General features: G+C 35.1%; 1 protein-coding gene across 1 annotated transcript; it reads left to right on the forward strand.

Annotated features, from left to right (window-relative positions):
• Positions 1 to 1,166: 1,166 nt before the first annotated feature.
• On the forward strand, positions 1,167 to 20,392 carry LOC124937705 (transcription initiation factor TFIID subunit 1). Its single transcript, XM_047478014.1, has 21 exons — positions 1,167 to 1,760; positions 2,433 to 2,536; positions 3,933 to 3,995; positions 4,186 to 4,231; positions 6,043 to 6,300; positions 7,282 to 7,400; positions 8,736 to 8,904; positions 9,063 to 10,167; positions 11,235 to 11,437; positions 11,552 to 11,789; positions 12,176 to 12,512; positions 13,950 to 14,159; positions 14,313 to 14,405; positions 14,982 to 15,188; positions 15,451 to 15,657; positions 16,665 to 17,148; positions 17,251 to 17,453; positions 17,526 to 17,651; positions 18,233 to 18,289; positions 18,378 to 19,385; positions 19,867 to 20,392. The coding sequence occupies exons 1-21, from the start codon at positions 1,715 to 1,717 to the stop codon at positions 20,224 to 20,226; spliced, it is 5,643 nt and encodes a 1,880-aa protein (XP_047333970.1). The 5' UTR covers positions 1,167 to 1,714; the 3' UTR covers positions 20,227 to 20,392.
• The last annotated feature ends 106 nt before the right edge of the window (positions 20,393 to 20,498 follow it).

Consider the following 20,498-nt stretch of genomic DNA (forward strand, 5'->3'; position numbering starts at 1 on the left):
AACCCTAATTTCTTTGTAAAACTAAAATTATTTGTCAATATTTTTTAATAAAAATAAATTTAATTAAACTAGAGTATACATATATTAAAATAAAATATGAGTACAATTAGGCAGATTTATTTAATCTTTCTTCTGCAAGTAAAAAATTTCATTATCTCGTGAATTTAGTAATAATTTTTTTTTTAAATACATAAATTAAAGATTTTTTTATATGATGGTGAAGTTTTTGGCTTATTGAAAAATTGTTTATTAATGATATGTTTATCCAAGTCAAATGATTTTCATGAATGAAATAATATCGTAAAATTACTAAATATGATAGTTATTAATTAATAGTTGTCTGTTTAAAATTTGTTTCAATTTTGAAATAATTCATTAAAGTACATATTATCACTTATTCCTATTTATATCATACATGGTGTCTAGATAGTGACCTGACTTCTTTTATTACAATTTTAATCCTCTATTATATTTTTAAAATTTTATTTTTTAAATGATATTTTTAACCACTATTTCTTCAAATTTATTTTAATTTATTTTGGGTTATTTTTGTACAAATCTTTTTAAATATTTTTTACCTTTCAGAATTTTGTAACTGATTATTTTTTTAATATTTTTTTTTTATAATTTTAGTTTTAATCCATATTTGAATTAAATTATTTTTCTTATAAAATATTGTTCTTTATAATAATATTTAATTAATTTATTTCTTAATAATTGATATTTGTTTTTGCTTAAATTTTAATATAGGATATATGAAAATTAAAATTTCAATTTATTGTTAAAAAAATAATTAGATAATTTCTTTAAAATTTACTTTCAGAAAAAAACTAAATGAAATTTTTTTATAAAAATAATAATCAGTTAAAAAAAATAAATTTAGTTTTTAAAAATGATTAATTAAAGTTAAAAATAACAAAAAAATAAAAAAATAAAAAAAGTTTTTAAAAATTAATCATCAAATCACCATTTAAACAAAATATAATTAATTTTTTAAAACTAATATATATATTTTTATAAATATATAAAACAATATTGTAATGTTTTTTTTTTAAGATTTCAGATAAAATTATGAAAGAAACTTATTAATTAGTTAAATAAAATAAAAATAAAATAAAATAAAAGCTGAGGATAAAAGCTGAGAAAGAGGTTAGGGCCTTGAATGTGCTGCGTGAGAAGAATCCTGCCATTATCGCCTCTGAAGAACAAAGCTTCATTCACCGGCAGATTCACCGCCGTCACCGGCAAGCAGATTACCACCGGTAGATTCACCGCCGGAAGATTCACCGCCGCCACCAGCAAACTGATTACCGTTTGCCAAACCAAAAACTCGCTCGTCCAACTCATCCTCATCAGGATTCCGTCGACCAGACCGAACAGATTCAACAGTGCCAACGTCAATACCACTGCGAATTCCAGAATCTCCTGCTCGTACCTCTTCTTCTGATCGCCGTCCATTACTTTGGTTGTAATCGCAAAAGAAGTCTCCCAAAACCCTAACGTCCTGCCGATCGTGTCCACCAATGCGAAGGCGTGCGGAGTCGTTCTTCGTATCAGCCACATCCGTTTTTAAGCAGGAGAAAAGAGAGGGAGGAAACTGTGAGGAGGTCTTTTTCACTTAGCTACAGCTCCGGCTTGGGTGAAAGAAGAAAAAACGAAAAAGAGGAATAAAGGAGGCGGAGACCAGACACGTAAGTCAAGCTTCTTCTCTGTTATGGGGGATGACTCTGATAGTACCTCCCAAGATGGCAGGGATGAAGGTATTCCTTTAACCTTCTACAATGATATCTTTTGTTTCTGTATATTCATGGTGATGTTCTTGTTTTGAATTAATTCACTTAGAGACAGTCTTATGGACTTGTAATTAGTTGATTGTCTAAAAATAGGATTTGCCATTTACATAATTTAGTAATGATGCTACTGAGATAAGTGATGAGAAAAGATTTAAATTGAATATGAGACGAGAAGATAGACACCATATCATCGAATTCAAAGCTATTGAATAGGGATCCATCTTCATATATAGGAACTGGTGTAACACACTACTGCCAGGTCACTGATAGTTAATATAAAATGGATTTAAGTTGTTATTATACGGGCCAGTTGAACTCGAGGTTGTTATTGTGGTTGCTAGGGGTTTTATTTTCTACACTTTAGCTCATAGGTCTTCATATACCACCTATGAAGAGTATAAGAACTTTATTCATATGAATAGCTCATGGGCATAGTTGCTACACTTGCATATGGCATTGAGCCTTCCTTCAAACCTGTGTTAAGTTTGTGGAATGTGACACACGGTTCTTTGGCAATTTGTATTGTTTACTTGCAATCACATCTGACTTGTATTCTTTGGACATTGCTGAATGCTTAGTTATGTTCTCTTGTAATGTCTAAGGTTGTTTTTCTCATAAGTTTACCTTTTGTTTTATTAGATGACGAGGATGAGTATGAGGAAGCTGGTAAGGGTAAACTGCTGGGGTTCATGTTTGGCAATGTTGACGATTCGGGTGATCTAGATGTTGATTACCTTGACGAGGTGATCTTTCTTTTCCCTGGACTTATTTTGACCTTGTTGGTTTTCCATCTTATTGTGTACTTTGACTTGTTTTTCCAACACTTTGCTGTGACCAGAGTATATTTAATAAAACCTAATAGCTAGAAACCATGTTGAAGAATATGACTAATGAAAGAAAAACAATTTATGTCTAGGAATTAATTAAGTTTTGAACTATTTATCTGTATCCAAAAAGTTAGTTCTTCTCTGATTGAAATGTGGTGTCTACAACTCCTGCTAAAGATATGGCAATTATTGTCTTTCTTAGCAATCATCTTTATCTTCCATGATTGATCAAGCATAGCTCTGTGCAAATAGCATACTTGAGAGTAACTGAGTCAATAACACTGGATTGAGTCACAGTAGCTCCATTTGCTTAGTTTGATGTGTCCGATGAGGAGATAAGGTGCTTGTTTGAGACAGAGTGGAGCAATGGAGGATGTTTTTGTACAAAGAGAAGGATCCAATTATTTTGAAAGAATTTAACACCAACAACAAGTGGTAGAAGCCAATTGTCAGGATAATCGAACACCCACTAACAAAATAGTTACCCCCCTTTTTTTATTCTGAAGAAAAAAATAGTTATCCACTATTTAATGTATAATTCTAACATGACAGAGCCATATATTCGTCACGGAGAAGGATCATTTGTGGTAGTATTGGAAGGAAATTTTCTAGGACATGTCTTTTGGAAGACATGTTTCTCTGATTCTATACTGCTTGGATGAGTGGTGTGCTAATTGGAATGTTGCAATATTCCTTAAGCTTTCCCTTGCTGTTTCTTTTGTCTCATTTTTTACTAGTTACAATTAAGTTGGTGATGTTTGGTGAATGTGGATGCCAACTAATGTAGCTTCTGTACATTGTATGATCAAAGGCTCAATGAGCTTTGTATAGCTTCTTTTACTGTCCTCTAAATTGGGATCTCACTGTAGAACCACGTAAATATATTTCATCTCCTCGGTATATCATTGCAGGAATATTTGGTTCTTGATGTGTTATATTCACATCTTCATTTGTTTTGTCCTTTATGGTCGAATCAATTATATGATTTTTTGTTGATTGGATTTGTATGTGTGATATTGACTTGAGAAAATGATGGATTTATGACCTATTATACTTTAAATTTGGAGTGAATGGGCATGCTCAATGTACAAGCCAAAAACAGCTTTTTCTCATTGATTATGTGAAAAGAAGCATTTCCCGGTGTTAATATTTTTGCACATATTTCATATCCAAGTACGAGAAACCAATATTTGTACATTTAAGAGTTCTAAACGTGTTTCACGTCTTTATTGAGTATAATGTGGTTGGATTGGATAATGTTCTCAGATTATTAGTATAAATTGTAATGTTACTTTTTACTTTTATGCTGCAGGATGCTAAGGAGCATCTTTCTGCACTTGCTGATAAGCTTGGTCCAACTCTAACAGATATAGACGTAAGTACATTGTGTTCTTTTATTTCAAACTATATTTGATGAATTTCAGTTTCGGTGATTTTTTGCGGCAACTTAGTTTCTGTTTTGTTATTTTTCTTTCCATCTTTTGCAAGTTCTCTTTGTTTTCAGTATAGTATCCTTCATTTTACTTTCTCCATATAGTGATTTTGGTCCCTATTTTATATTTCAGTTGTCAGCAAAATCACAACGAACACCTGCTGATACTGCTGAAGAAGGTGAGGTTGTGTGCTTGTTTCATGCGGTCTCTTAATGTTTGGGGTGGCTTTTTATGTGCATAATAAATCTGTAGAGACCTGGTTATTTCACTTTCAATCTATTCTAGAATAAAATGTTGTCTATGTCCAAATGTTTGGTTTTGTCAATTGGGTTCCTTTTCATGCTAAATTGTTAACTAGCCGTCATCAATACACCCTTGTTGGTAGTTTGCCAAGTATTTCTAGTTCTTCCAACAATCTTTGAAGCCATAGTCCTTTGAATATACCACAAGCTTCTGATCTTAGTTTTGTCTCAACACTGCTTCTAGAAACAACTGATTTCTTCTCAATGTTACTGATTTCCCTATACATAGGATTAATAGGGAACCTTCTGTCTACTATAGTGATCACATAATATGCATTTGTATAGATTGCAGTTCTTTCTCTCCTTTTGAAAAGTAGGCCTATTGTGAAGTTTAGATAACTCACTATTCTTAGGGTTGTTTTCATGTGCATTTCAGCTGGGTTATTTGTGATTTGCAGTGTTTACATCATAACAAATATCTGGACTTGTATGTGATAGATTTATAAGCTGGCTACCAATATTTGTTCTTCTCTTATCCACGGGTGGACTGTCTTGTTCTTTTCATAATATTCTTATTAGGATCTAAAAGGGTATTTGGTTTGTAACACAACATTCCAGATCCTTTTGTAGGTCTAGGGTGGGTTAATGCTATTATCTCTTTTGATCTAGTTATGTCCATACCTAGGAAGTACTTTAAGCTACCCAGATCCTTGATGCTAGCTACTGTTTTAATTAATTTCATCCTCAAAATTCCGGGTTATAATAATATTGTCTACATAGACAATTAAAACAAGTCTATCATTGAATATTTTGCTAAATTCCATGCTAGAATAATATGATCGGACTGTTCTTGTTTGTTACCCACATTTAGCAAATGTACCAAAATAAGCCGGTTGGGACCGCTTTAATCCATAGAGTATTTTTGGAGTTTACAAACCTTTCTATATCTTTTTGAGTAGTCCTTGTTGGAGCTTCCATGTAAACTTTCTCCTCTAGATCCTCATTAGAAAAGGACATTCTTCACATATCGTTGGTGTAGTGACCGGTCAAAGTTTACATGAACATCATTTAATTTAGCAAAAAGAGGAAATGTTCATAAAAGTTAATCCATGTGTACTTTTCTCTTCACTTTCACAGTTTAAATGGGTAGTGTAGACTGGTTGACACTCATAGTTACATCATATGAGCACTAAGAGCCCCATGGTAATGCTATCTATAATTATGATAGCATGTTCTTTTGAAACTAAGCCACACTAGATCTGTTGTTTGGATTCAGTTTTTCCCTAGATCAAATGTGTAAAAGTGAAATAATGTACATAGATAATCTTCCATTGTTATGGTTTCTATGGTCTTTCCATTGAAGGTGATTTCCTTCTGTAGAATATGAAGCTGATTTACATCAATGGTGTATCCATTTGCTAAAATTAACTTGCTAATTCACATGTTTTTCATATGATCATCATTAAAATAGACTTACTATTGTTATCTTTTCCAAAGATCCATTAATGTATCACAATGGGTAAGATCCCAAATGCCTTGGATGCTTTAGTTTCAGTTTTTCTGCACACAAAGTAGTTATTATAATAGATTCAATATATTATCCTCTATAAAGTTTATGCTCCCCTCAAGTCATTTCTTTCATATCATTCAGAATTGCGAACTTTCATGAACATTTTGTTTCAAGTTATAGACAAGTCTTCAATTACACATCTGATTTTGTTGTGAATTGATTGTTTCGTGCTGCTAGATTATGGTGAGAAGGCAGAAGATGCTGTTGATTATGAGGACATTGATGAACAGTATGAGGGACCAGAGGTACAGGCTGCTTCTGAAGAAGACTATTTATTGCCCAAAAAAGACTTCTACTCTACAGAGGTTCCATTGTCTGACTTAAAGCAAACAACTTCTGTATTTGATGATGAAAATTATGATGAAGATGAAGATGATATTGAAAGAGAGCATGAGTTGGTGGACATTGTTGCTAAAAATGATAACATTCATTCAGGTATTTCATGTGATCTCGTGATCAATTGCACCCTATTTGTTATCTTACATGGGTTATGTATTTTTTCTTCCTATTTGTCATCTTACATGGGTTATGTATTTTTGTTTTCCCCTTTTACCCAAGCATGATTTCTGTAGTTTCCTCTTTAGTTGCTTAGCAGGAGGAAGCGATACGTTACATCTTAGAGAACTTTATTATTAATATAATTATTTTTTGTTAATCTTGCCTTCATAGTTTGCAGACTTATCTAATTATTTCTTATGGATATTATATCTTCTTATCTTTCCTTAATCTCTTAACAACTTTCATAGCTTGCAGACCTATCTAATAGCCAAGTTGTATCAGATTATTATGGTCTTTTAGCTCAAGGGATGTTCTATCACTTTAACTGTCTTACCGTGGCTTTTGAATTTATAGTTTTGACATCAGATATCACCATTCTTATAAGTAGATCTATATTTTAGGCAGTAGAGCATCCACAAACTGGCTGTTTGAAGCTTGTACTTGATTGACAGTGAAAAGTGTTTTTTTTTTTCATTTTATCGGCATAGTTAGATGGGGATATTGTCCAAAAGAAGCTGATAGAATATATGAACTATGGACAGGGTATGAGGACTACTTGGCAATTATATTAGTTATTCTTTGAAGCCTGTTCATTATATGAATCATGTGATACATGTTTCTGTTATTTTCTCCACAATTTGAATTTACGGACTAACAATATACAGTGCCAATTACTTGAATCATTTGAGTACTGTGCTAATTTTAAAGGCAGGACAGTTTTCAGTTAAGACATTCAAGTTTCCATTAGTTTCTCATATGATCCATACTAGTATGTGTATCCCTTCATACTCCAGTAAGATGAACTTCAGAGGATGTCACATAAAGTTGTGAGATTTTGGACCTTCTGGTCAACATTATATCTATATGTCAACCTGATTTATTTCACCACTGGTTTATTGGGTGTGTTCTCTATCTCAGGTCCACTCGGTGATAGTATGGAAGTGGTTTCAGAAGGAGAACAACACCCTATTGATGATAACTCATTCAGCTCGCCGGAGATGGAGCACATATCAGCTGATTCAGCAGATGACATAGAGGTAGGTGTAGGATCACTTTCTTTTTGCTGGTGACTCTCAGGATTTTCTGTTGCATATTTTACGTCTCTGTCTTGTCATTGATCTCTTTTGGTCCTTTACACGTCTAAATTGTAATAATTACTGAAATATTTTTGTAAGAGTTAAACTGATATAAATATATGATCTTAGTTGAAGCATTTGTGTCATCATTGCATATGGTTAGCCACTGGATATTATGTGAAATCTTGAACTACTACAACAGCTGAAATCTCTATAAACAGTTGATGTGAAAGCCTATTATTTGTTGCTCCACCAAATAAAGGCACGAGGAAAATCTGATGTGAATAATTGATATGATATTGTGCCATGTATTACTGTCACTTCAAATCACAACCTATTCCATGCTTCAATGAACTTATGGCACAGTTCTAGATGGAGTTATCATTCATATATTCAACTTATTTCCTACACCTTGTCCATCTATGGAGTTCTAAGATTCCCATTGGCAAATAGTATACTTCTGAAGTTCCAAATTTATCATATAAATAGCTGGTTTCATTCTACCAGCCACATGTTTTACTAATCACTCAGTTTTCACTTGTCTGCTGTCATAATAACTCATTTCTCTTCTCTGTTTTCTATTTTATTTCTTAGGTTTATTTTGTGTCTTCTATTGTGGGAACTTTATTTGGTTTTGAACTGCCATTATAAATGCCCAATCATTTTCCAATTGTTAGTTTCCATATTTTATTATGTTGCTAATTTAAAATGGATAATTAATTGGAATTACTTCAAAGTTTTAGGTCCTTTTGCAGAAGTAAGAAAGGAATGAATTGCGTTAAATATTCATGGGTCATGCCCTTTAAATACACAAACATAACAAATATTTTTCTTTTGAAATGTTAAAAGTTAGTTACTAGGTGTAAATAATTTGCATTTACTAGTCTATGATTTTACTTTTCCCTTTTTGTTTTTGCAAGGAAGGTCACTTTTTCAGTTGGCGTGTCATTTACTGGGAATTCCAAAGTATTTTTTTGATGGAAAAGACTTCTTTGTTTCTAGGAAGATTTGAATTTGAATTCCACTTCTTTCTTATTCAGAAAAAAACAATAACTTATCCAAATTGTTGATATAATCAAACCTTCAAAACCCAGTTTTGTTTGTGTAGAGCGCTGTTGAATGCCGATTAATAACTTATATTGGTTCAATCCATCTAGTGTTTCTTCAATGTAAAACTGATATGTTGAAGGATGATTCTCTTGATTTGGTATGATACTGTTCATTTCTTTCCCTCTTTCTTAACAGCATGTTTTATCACTTTTTTTTTTGCTTTTACTGTCTTATATGATTTATCAGGAGGAGCTAGAAGATATAAAGGAGCAACCCGATGAAAGAAAATCAACCTCGCTCCCTGTTCTTTGCATAGAGGATGGATCAGCAATTTTGCGTTTCTCAGAGATTTTTGGCAATTTTGAACCTTTGAAGAAATCTGAGAGGAGAGACAACAAATACATATTTCTCAAAGGTAATTTGTAGTTCAATTTCAGGTGTACGACTGGAAAGCCTATCTCCTCTTAGATTTCTTTGTTGCTTCTCTCTTTTTTTTTTGCAAATGCATCCTTTTGTCTCTATCTCCTTGTTGTATAAGCTGTATTTTCTGTTCAATTTTGGCTTACTTACCAGAGAGATACATATCTATGGATGCTTCTGACATTGTTGAAGAGGATGAAGAGTCATTCTTAAGGAGTCGTTGCCAAGTTTCTTCTGTTCCGAGGCAGGTTCATGCCATTCAAGATTCCATGTCTATGGGTGCTGAATCAGATGCTACCAATCTTGATATGACTCAGGTTGCTTCATCTCTGGGTCCACAAGTTAGACGAAGCAAGGAGTCTCATCTTAGTGCAGAGCCTATGAAAGAGGATGTAGTAGCAGATCCTTTCTCTGAGTGGAGCTCTTCATTGAGTGGTGAACTTTATCTTCTTGACCTGCAAGATTGGGAAAATAATATTGTATGGGACAATTCCCCTGCCATGAGTGGCAATGCTGCAGAGAGCTGTGAGAGTCCTGACCCTGATTCTGAAGCGATCTTCAATGCAGAAACAGAGGGTGAAATTGGCCAGCCGAATTTCCAGGCAGAGAGCCAAGAAGATTCAAATGAAAAAGATTTCAGATTTTCCCTTAGTAGCTGTCATATATCAGTGGAGCCCTTTGGCGCAAACGAAATTTCAGGTGCAAGAGACCAGATCTTGGAGCAAAAATTCCATCCCCAGCATTTAAGGCTAGAATCAACATCAATAATGGATGTTGCGGACAGTGTAGATTTTGGGAAGGATGGCACCTCCGAAGAGACTAAAAAATCTGATATCATTAATCATTTGAGCAGGCTATCATTGCAGAATAGGGAGTTAATAGCAGAGTCTTGGTTGGATAGGATAGTTTGGGATCCACATCAGTCCATCCCAAAACCAAAGCTAATCTTTGATCTTCAAGATGAACAGATGCTCTATGAAATTCTGGACATCAAGGATGGTAAGCAGCTCCAGCTTCATGCTGGGGCAATGTTCATAACTCAATCTTCTAAGTCGGGTACTGGGGATTCTGTAGAGCCATATGGGCATAATGTTGTAAGTGTTGCACAATTCAACATTGCCAACGATAAGTACTATTCAAACAGGAAAGTGTCTCAACAATTGAAATCACATTCCAAGAAGCGCACTGCTCATGGTGTCAAGGTTTTGCATTCAATACCTGCCCTTAAACTGCAGACGATGAAGCCAAAGTTGAGCAAGTAAGCATTATATGTTTTATGTACTTGTTTTGTCTTTCAGCATCATTTTCTCTTTCGTATTCTGTCTCATGTTTTGTGATTTGTTTCTGTACTATTCCTCTTCTAGTGCAGTGCATCCGGTACTAAAAATGAATCACTTAAAAAAATTGACTGTTATGTTTTTGTTTGTTGTTGAAAATTCTGCCTTGCATCATGAAGATACAAGAAGTTCAGATGGATCTTTTTTTTTTTTTGAGAACGCTGGGTTCCGCTGCTCCTATGGAGTGCGACTAATCCCCGTGGGTTAAGTATATAGCCCGCAAACATACTTAACCAATTAACCAGGCGCAGAACTTGCCGCCTGACGGGCTCGAACCCAGGACCTCATGGAGGCCTGGGGGATATCCACCTCTTGTTGCCACTAGGCTAGAAGAGGGGATGTTCAGATGGATCTTTACTATACAGCTGCCTCATTATCTGCAATATTTTGTGTTATATGGTGGCACCCACTATCCACCTAATGTTATGTGATGAGCAGTTTATCTTACATGGATAAAAATAAAATTTTCTATACATCCTTGTGCACTTTCTAGTACTACTGGAGCTAGCTATGCAACTTTCAATTTCATGTTATGTATTTCAATTCTTTTAGTTTTACCTTTGTTGATTTCAGTTATCAATTGAATGGATTTTGTCAATCATATTCATTAGCTGCTATGAATGTCTTTCTTTGTATATTTCTTTAATTTTGTTTTTTTTTTTGAAAAAGTCAACTTTTTGAACATTACAAAGAAGAGGGGTGAGGGAAAAGTTAAATTCAGAGAACTTTATACAATAGAATGGGGCATATCTATAAGCTCTTGTCCCAGCTTTAAATTACTGAAACAGTCAAATCAGTGTTAAGTTTAGGCTTTGTACAATCTATTACTTGCATGATATAAACATGTGGAGCCTAATGTGTTTGATTGGGAGAACTTATTGACGTGTAATGCATGATCTTTGTAGGAAAACAAATTGCAGATTGTGAAGTCACTTAAGATTGCAATATTCATACCATCTATTAAAGCATCTAACTTTTATTTTTGCAGTAAAGATATTGCTAACTTTCATCGCCCAAGGAGTCTTTGGTACCCACACGATAACGAGGTTGTGGTAAAGGAACAAGCGAAGCTCTCTACACAGGGACCAATGAAAATTATATTGAAGAGCTTGGGGGGCAAAGGAAGTAAGCTTCATGTAAATGCTGAGGAGACAGTTTCTTCTGTCAAAGCAAAAGCTTCAAAAAAGCTAGGTTTGTCTTCTTGTGTGAACTCCATGCTAGAAAACATACTTTCTGATTCCTTTTTGTTGGATTTACCATGGCCTGTTTCTTATTCATAATATAATTGAAGTTTTCTTTATGTAGATTTTAAACCTATGGAGTCAGTGAAAATATATTATTCTGGAAGGGAACTCGAAGATCACGAATCTCTTTCTGCACAAAATGTGAGACCAAACTCCTTGCTTCATCTTGTTCGTACAAAGATACATCTGATGCCAAGAGCTCAGAAGCTTCCTGGTGAAAACAAGGCATTGAGACCCCCTGGGGCATTCAAGAAGAAATCTGATCTCTCTGTTAAAGATGGCCATGTATTCCTCATGGAGTAAGTCCTTGAAAATCTGCTGTTTGGGAAATTTTCTTTATAATTATGTCATACTAGAAATGTATTTTAGTTCATACCATCTACATAGTGTATATTTGTAGATTCCCATAGTTTGTTTAGCTAATCTTCTGTTATCTCTTGTCTCTTGTTCAACTTGTTTTATTGCACAATGTAATGCTTAATACGAGAATTCAAAGAGAATTATTGTGCTTACATAAACGATTAATGCTTGTAAAAAACAGAAGGACAAATTTTAATCTAATAGTATAATTTATTTAATGACCATATGTGGAAGCATCTGTTCTCATTTTGCTTCTCCTGCAACAATAGTACTATAGATTAAGACCACCTTCATAGTAATTTGTCTTGAGAATTTCTCCATGCAGGTACTGTGAAGAAAGACCTCTACTGCTAGGAAATGCAGGGATGGGTGCTAGATTGTGTACTTACTATCAAAAAACTAGCCCTGGAGATCAAACTGGGAACTTGTTGCGCAATGGAAGCAACACTCTGGGGACTATTATTACACTTGACCCTGCTGATAAATCTCCATTTCTTGGTGATATAAAAGCTGGTTGCAGTCAATCATGTCTCGAAACCAACATGTACAGAGCTCCAATTTTCTCTCACAAAGTGTCGACAACAGATTATTTGCTGGTTAGGTCTGCTAAAGGAAAGCTTTCCATCAGAAGGATAGATGGGCTCCATGTTGTTGGACAGCAGGTTAGAATGGCTTATTTTGGTAGAAGAGGCTTGTAATTGCTTTTCATGCTTTCATTCTATTGCGCCCGTGAATTGTTTTCTATCAGCTTCTCGTCATGCTGCTTCTTTATGTGCTTCCTATAGGAATATGGATTGGGGAATTGATTCTTATAATAAGCTACTGATCAGGAGGTAGCCTAACATGGTGCTTCCAGCAGTACTCATGGGTTTATTTGTTTCATTAGATGAAGCAGTAGCTGATTGCCTCTAGGGTGAAAAACTCATAAAGTTTAAATGGAAAAAGTAATTTGTGGAGAGTTGCTTAAAAAGATCATAAATGCCAAAATAAACCCAACAAGATGATGGAATAACACTCCAAGTAAGTGTGCAAATGGAAATGACCTGCTTTATAAGTTCAACAAGAATATTCCAAAAACATTATGTAAATAAGGCAGCTTAGTATCATGTACCATGTGTTAGTTATGAAGTGAAGGCTAACTTTGATCTTGACCATGATACCAGAGATAGGGTAAGGCAAATTGAAGAAGGAAGAATTAAAGAAGGGAGTTAAGAGGTCTGGCGGTTACAAGGATAGATGGTTATGGAGAGTGGCTTTTAGTAGTATAATAGTATAAATAGAGGAGTGGTTATGATTTAGGAGACTGAAAATTAGTTGATTGATCTGTTATCTCTCCTCAGATTTCTCTCTTTTCTCATCTCAAATTTGTATCTCAACCCTAGCAGTTAGGGTCTTCTCTTCTCAACTATACCTCAACTATATCTTAATTCTACGTCATTAGTCTATTTCTTATCTCGATTCTAGATTAATATGCATCCGACTAATAGTTGAGCTCTATCTTATTTAACAATGAATAATCCAGTTAATCTGTTGCACATGGAAGTCATGAGGAGTCTATGAACTGTTGGAACATGATATTAAACATGCGACTTTGCAAATTTGATATGACTTATGTTATAATTTACTCGGGTCATTTCATTTGGTGGTAGGGAATCTCAAATTGGCACACCCCAAAATCTTGAGCTTGTTTTGCATCTTTTTGCGTTCATTATGTCAATTCAGCAGTCGCCATTTTGCATACACTTCACGAATTCACTGTGCTTGAAGTTTAACATCACCCTCTCTTTGGCAATTGTCTTCAAAGCCAATCCTTTTGTGTTGAAATAATGATTTTGGGTCTACTTGTTTATGCCTATATTTACTGTTAGTTTGAGGGGGAGTGTGGAATTATCAAACTTGGCCCATTCCAATGAATCCTTTGCCTTTCCAAGAAAATAATTGGGAGTTGTATGTCTTCCCACAAAAGAGCATTTATATCATTCCATATATTTAAAAATGTAGTTTGTTATTATTATCCAGTGTTAAATCAATTTGCATTATTTCAAACCAAATGGCCATGAGATGTTGTCTGGTTTAGCTAAATCCTTCTTATTTTTTAGGAGCCGCATATAGAGGTAATGAGTCCAGCATCTAAAGGTGTCCAGGCGTACATTATTAACAGGCTTTTAGTGTTCATATACCGTGAGTTTTGGGCTGTGGGGAAACGTGGTTTGCTTCCATGTATTCGTGCAGACGAGTTGTCTGCTCATTTCCCTAGCTTGTCTGAAGCTTTCTTGAGGAAAAGGTTGAAGCACTGTGCTGATTTGCAGGTAATCATATTAGTTAGTGATGTTATATTTTCCTTTTATGTGATAATTCAGACAGCTTTATTTTATTATATATGTTGCATAACAAAATATCACTTCCAACAACTTTTTTGGCTAATCTTTTTGGATGGTTTCATGTATGTACAACATAAACAGAGGAGATCAAATGGACAGCTATTTTGGGTCATGAGGCGTAATTTCAGCCTTCTACTGGAGGAGGCACTAAGGAGGATGGTGACACCAGAAAATGTAAGCTTTCTGTTCATTCACCAGATTGACGAGGGCTATACTGTTACAGGTTACGATGAGCTATCTGCTACACAAACTAGTAAAATAGCCCTTGAAGTATTATGTTATTTATGTTTTGTCTAGAAGTTGTGCCAATCGTCCTTCTGTTAGAAATAAGACAAAATGTGACCTCTAAGACTTTTGTTTTTGTTTATTGAGAAAAGAAAAATGTACCATATTTGGTTACTAACATAAATTTTTTCCTTTTACATCTCTTGGTTTACCAGTTCCCAATAAAGATGTGAAATAAGAAATAAAGAAGGGCGTGTATTTGTTGAAGATACTTTTCATACTACTTTATTATGAAAAACTAGCTCTCAATCTACTGGTAAAATGGTGCTAGTTCAAACATATAAAATCAAGTAAAGGAGTTGGATGTGTATTTTCTACTGTCAAATGGGATAAGATTTGGTGAATTTCATTTTGGCTTCTTATAGTACTCTATCATCTTGTCAAATGTCTGTGTCGGGTCTTCAAAATCCATATGATTTTTCTTGTGTAATTTATGACATGTTATGTTTGTTTGTTATTTGACAGGTTTGTGCATATGAAAGCATGCTAGCTGGACAGTATAGGCTGAAACGTTTGGGAATTACCAGGTTAATTCAGCCCACCGGCCTCTCATCTGCAATGAGTCAGCTCCCGGATGAAGCAATTGCTTTAGCTGCTGCATCACACATAGAAAGGGAGTTGCAAATAACGCCATGGAACTTGAGTAGCAACTTTGTTGTATGTACAAGCCAGGTGAACTATTTCCTGCCATGAAGTTTCTTTCCCTGTTCTATGTGAAGAATATGAACTCTTACAATAAGCTTCATTCTTAAATGTGGAAATTGACATGCTTTCTTGTTCACGTTGCTTCTCTTAAATCTAAATTCATCTGACAGTGACCATCTATATTTAACCAAATCACTGTGCATGCTTGAATTAGTTTCAACTGTAATATTTATGTGTACGGGTTATATCAATGTTCTTCTAATTTGATGCTCCTAATATTTATTTTCAGGACAGGGATAATATTGAGCGGTTAGAAATTACTGGTGTTGGTGATCCATCTGGACGCGGATTAGGTTTCAGTTATGTTCGAACAGTTCCAAAGGCACCAATATCAAATGCACCGTCAAAGAAAAAAGTAGCTATTACTCGTGGAGGTTCTACTGTAACTGGAACAGATGCTGATCTACGTAGACTGAGCATGGAAGCTGCTCGAGAGGTAAGCTCACCACACTCATTTTTGAGGGGTTAGGTTCTATTTATTCATCAGTCATCACATGATGCTGCAATCCTAATTTCTTCACTCCGTCCAATAACCTTCTTTTCTTGACGAAGAAGAGTAACTTTGGTAGTTAATATGTTGGCCTTGTTTGATGAAGGGTTGTTTGGATTAATCCAAATAACCCTTTATCTCATCATCAGTCACTTCATCAACTAAAATACAAAGAAAGACATTCATAGCGTATATACTATGTCCAATGCAGTTAAACCTGTATTTTCCTTCTGGCACTTTGTTTTTCAGGGCTACAATGACAGTATCTAGTTCTCTATTACTTTGTCCAATGCACCTGAAATTAACATTTTGAAAATTGTATTTTCTTTGATGCTTTATTACTCCAATCCCTTGAACATGTGGAATTAACATAGATAATAGTCTTGGCCGGGAGGTGAGGCAACCTATGCAACTGCATAGGGCCCCCATTTTTCATGGGCCCCAAAATTTTAATTATATAATATATATTTATCAATCTATCTCTTTCCATACCTGTTGCATCCCCTTTTCTATTTCTTATCATACGTGTATATACTAATTATATTTCCGCCAACATTTTCTATCTCTTTACATATATATTTTATATAGTAGTTATATATTTAATTTGTGTATATATTTTATTTTTGATAAAGTTTAGAATTAGTATATTTATTTTAATTTTCATGGGCCCCAAAATTTGTGTTCGCATTGGGCCTCCGATTCTCTGGACCGGCCCTGCATAGATTCATGACAAATACCTTTTTTCCCTATCTGACCATGGGGCAAAGACTGTTTGCATTAGTTCTTATACTTGATTGTGTCAGTTTTGTTAGTATTTTCAGCAAAATCCTTTGATAAGAAGACATATTGGATAGTCCTCAAAGTAGCATACAAAAGATGATACCTTCTCTGTAAGATTTACATTTGATATTGAACTTTTGCGATTAAAATCCAGTGCTTTTCCTCCATTGCAGGTTCTCCTTAAGTTCAATGTTCCAGAAGAACAAATTGCAAAACTGACCAGATGGCATCGAATTGCCATGATCAGAAAGCTTTCGAGTGAACAAGCTTCAACAGGAGTGAAGGTTGATGCAACTACTATCAACAAGTATGCACGTGGCCAACGGATGTCTTTTGTTCAACTTCAGCAGCAGACAAGGGAGAAGTGCCAGGAGATCTGGGATCGACAGGTTCAAAGCCTTGCAGCCATTGATGGTGATGAATTTGAGAGTGATACGGAAGCACACAGTGATCTTGATTCCTTTGCGGGTGACTTGGAAAATCTGCTTGATGCTGAAGAATTCGAAGTGGAAGATGGTAACTTTGATTCAAAACATGATAAAGTCGATGGTGTAAGGGGAATTAAGATGAGAAGACGACAATCGCAAGCTCAGGCTGAGGAAGAGAATGAAGATGAAGCTGCTGAAGCAGCCGAATTATGCCGGATGCTAATGGATGGTATGGAGTTTGAAAAATATCCATGTTTAGTCCGTGGTGGATTTTTGTTTGTTTTCTTTTTGACATGTGTTGGTGGAATTTCACTTTTTTTTTCTTCTCTAGATGATGTGTCAGAGCGGAAGAAGAAGAAGAAAACTCGGGTTGTAGCAGATGATAATGGAGTGACACCTGGCATGGAGTTCAGTCTCGATATAGAAAATGCAGAACACCCAAAGAAAACTAATACAATGATGAAAAAGAGTGCAACCACAGCAAAGTCTGTTGAATTCTCACTGAAAGACGATACTGTTCAAGAGCCTAAAAAGGTAAATAAATTTCATATGGCCCTTTGACTGCATTTGGTTTTATCACATAACAATTAAACTGTTCTGTGGCAGGAAGAAAATATCCATATTAAGAAGGGCCAATCTTCCAAAATAAAATCAATGAGAAAGGATGACATGGATATGGAGCGAATTGGCTTGTTTACCAAGAAGGTTAAAATATTGGGGGATGGGATCAAGGTAATTTTATATTTGAGAGACTGTGGGGTACTCCTGTAAGGAAGTGTTCCTTTATACTCTTTGGTTTTATTCTGCATTCCTTGTATTGAGTGTTTAGTGGAAGTTTATGTCTCGAAAGGAGAGGGAAGGTTTTTATTTTTAATTTTCATTTTGGGGAGCAAGTACTATTATATTCTCTTGGATTCTGCTATGCCTTTTTCGTGATGAGTGTCCATTGTATTCTCGTGATTTTCCCACAAAAACAGTCAGTTGACATTTCCATGAACATTTGCAGCATAAGGAATAGCCTTGGTTATCTGACTAAACCTAGATATTCGATTAAGTTACATTCCATTTTTTGACATTCAGCACTGAGTGCAAGAATTTTGTAATAATAGGTAATAGTATTATTGTTTTTTCTCCCATGTGATATTTATCTATTTATATTGTTTGCTTATCTATGTATCTAATTTAAATTCTTGGATTTAAAAAGTTTAACAATGGGGCCACAATCCCATTGGATGATCGCCGAAGTTTAAATTGATTTTTATTCTTTCGTAACTAGTTTGAGTCGGTACAATTTTTTCCTTGTGTGTGCGCAGGGCATCAAAGAAAAGAAATCAGCCAGAGAGAGTTTTGTGTGTGGAGCATGTGGCCAGGTATGTGCATTAATTTTTCAAATACGGCCAGTCCCATGTGAACAATATGCAATATTTTAGTAATTTTGTTTTCTACACTCTCTCTTAGCTTGGGCATATGAGAACAAACAAACACTGCCCAAAGTATAGAGAAGATACAGAAGCATATGTTGAAATCATGGATCAGGAAAAGACACCCATACCCCCTGATCGTCTTAATCAGTCTCATCCAAAAACTGTGAAAAAGCTTATATCGAAAGGAGCAACAAAAATTGCTGTGATAGAAGCCCCAGAAGATGATAACAGGTCAACCTCAAAGACCAAAACCTTAAAAGTGAAATGCGGCTCCTCTACTGACAACAAGATTTCAGATAAGTTTCTCCCTCCTACACCCTCAGTGAACTCGAGAGAATATTCAGAGCCTATGACTAATAAACCTGTAGTCAAAGTCAACAAAATAACATTCTCCAAGAAGACAGAGCACGAGTTCTCTTCCCAAGTCGAGTCTCACAGGCAGCCTTCTGTTGTGATAAAACCACCCGGGCCTTCTTCTTCTGATAGAGAGCAGTCTCGCAAGAAGATCATTATTAGACAACCGAAAGAGGTTATTAATGCGGACCAGGTAAGTCAGGAAGGTAGTTCGGGTTTCGAGTATAGAAAGATAAAGAAGATTGTGGAATTGCCACAAAACGAGCAGCAGGAGAGAAAGAGTTCAATTGAGGTATCGGCACTGAGAAAAATGAGAGAAGATGAAAGGTGGTGGGAAGAGAAGGAGAGGGAGAGAGAAGAAAGAAACAGGAGGCTTTGCGAGCAAAAGAGGATATATGAAGAGCAAGAGAAATTAGACGAGCTTAGAAGATATCAAGAAGATATAAGACGGGAGAGGGAGGAAGAAGAACTAGAGAAGGCGAAGAGGAAGAAAAAGAAGAAGAAACCGGAAGTGAGAGATGATTACTTGTTAGATGATGATCTCCCACCGAGGATGATCAACAACAACGATAGGCTATTAACATTACCAGAGAGGGACCACCGGGCTTCAAAGAGGAGGTCGGTTGTAGAGTTGGGACGATATGGTGCTGACTATGCTCCGCCTGCAAAACGTCGAAGGGGTGGAGAGGTAAGTAATAATGTAGTTCGAGCTTGTTTGATGTTGGTTTTTGTTTTAATACATAAATAGATTATTTAGATTTTAAGGCGTTGTTCAATCTTGAGTTATTTGAATTTAGTCTCAAATATACCCAAATATCACATTATTCAGATCATCAATCAAAATACCTCCAAATATCTCTTTTAAAACAAAATTATATATTTTATGCCCCTTATGTGTGTTTTTTCTTCAATAACATATTGATTATCCGAACAAAGCCTAAATGAGTAAAATATATTTGATTTTATGTTTGGATTATGGAATATTTGGATATTAACCCTTGATTAAATAAAGAAGGCCTTATATTTGAAATAATTTGATAAAAAATTAGTTCTTAATGTAGGCCAGGCCAGGCCAGGCCTTGTTTGATATCTAGGGTTATTTGAAATAACCTTGTTATTTAGATGTAGGGGTTATTTGGGTAAAATGACATTTAAGTTGTTTTCTTCAGGTTGGTTTGTCAAACATATTGGAGACCATAGTGGATACCCTACGGGCAAGAACGGATATATCGTACCTATTTCTTAAGCCGGTGACAAAGAAAGAAGCTCCAGACTATCTAAAGATTATAGAGAGACCGATGAACCTTTCGACAATTAGGGAGAAGATAAAGAATCTAGGGTACAAGAATAGACAGGATTTCAGGCACGATGTTTGGCAAATAACATACAACGCTCACAAATACAACGACGGTCGCAACCCATGTATTCCTCCCCTTGCGGATCAACTTCTGGAGCTTTGCGATTTTTTGTTAGATCAAAATGATGCTGCCTTGGCGGAAGCGGAAGCTAGCATTGATTTTATGGATTAAGCTTAATCAATCATCCATCTGCGCAGGCACTTGTTTATATTGCTGTTTGCTTGCTTGTTTGTTGTATATCAATCATCGTATAGAAGAAGAATTATGTAAATTCTGAGGTATGTGTACATTTGAGATATTATTAATTGGAAATGAATGAATGAATGAATTCATGGATATGGATTGAATGAATCAATCATTAGTTTACAAGAGGTTAAGAAGATTGTTCTTCATTTTCTAAACATGTTCCATTCCATGTATTACTTACTTAGTTCATCAGTTTA

The sequence above is a fragment of the Impatiens glandulifera genome, chromosome 5, assembly GCF_907164915.1.
Source record: "Impatiens glandulifera chromosome 5, dImpGla2.1, whole genome shotgun sequence".
NCBI lineage: Eukaryota > Viridiplantae > Streptophyta > Magnoliopsida > Ericales > Balsaminaceae > Impatiens > Impatiens glandulifera.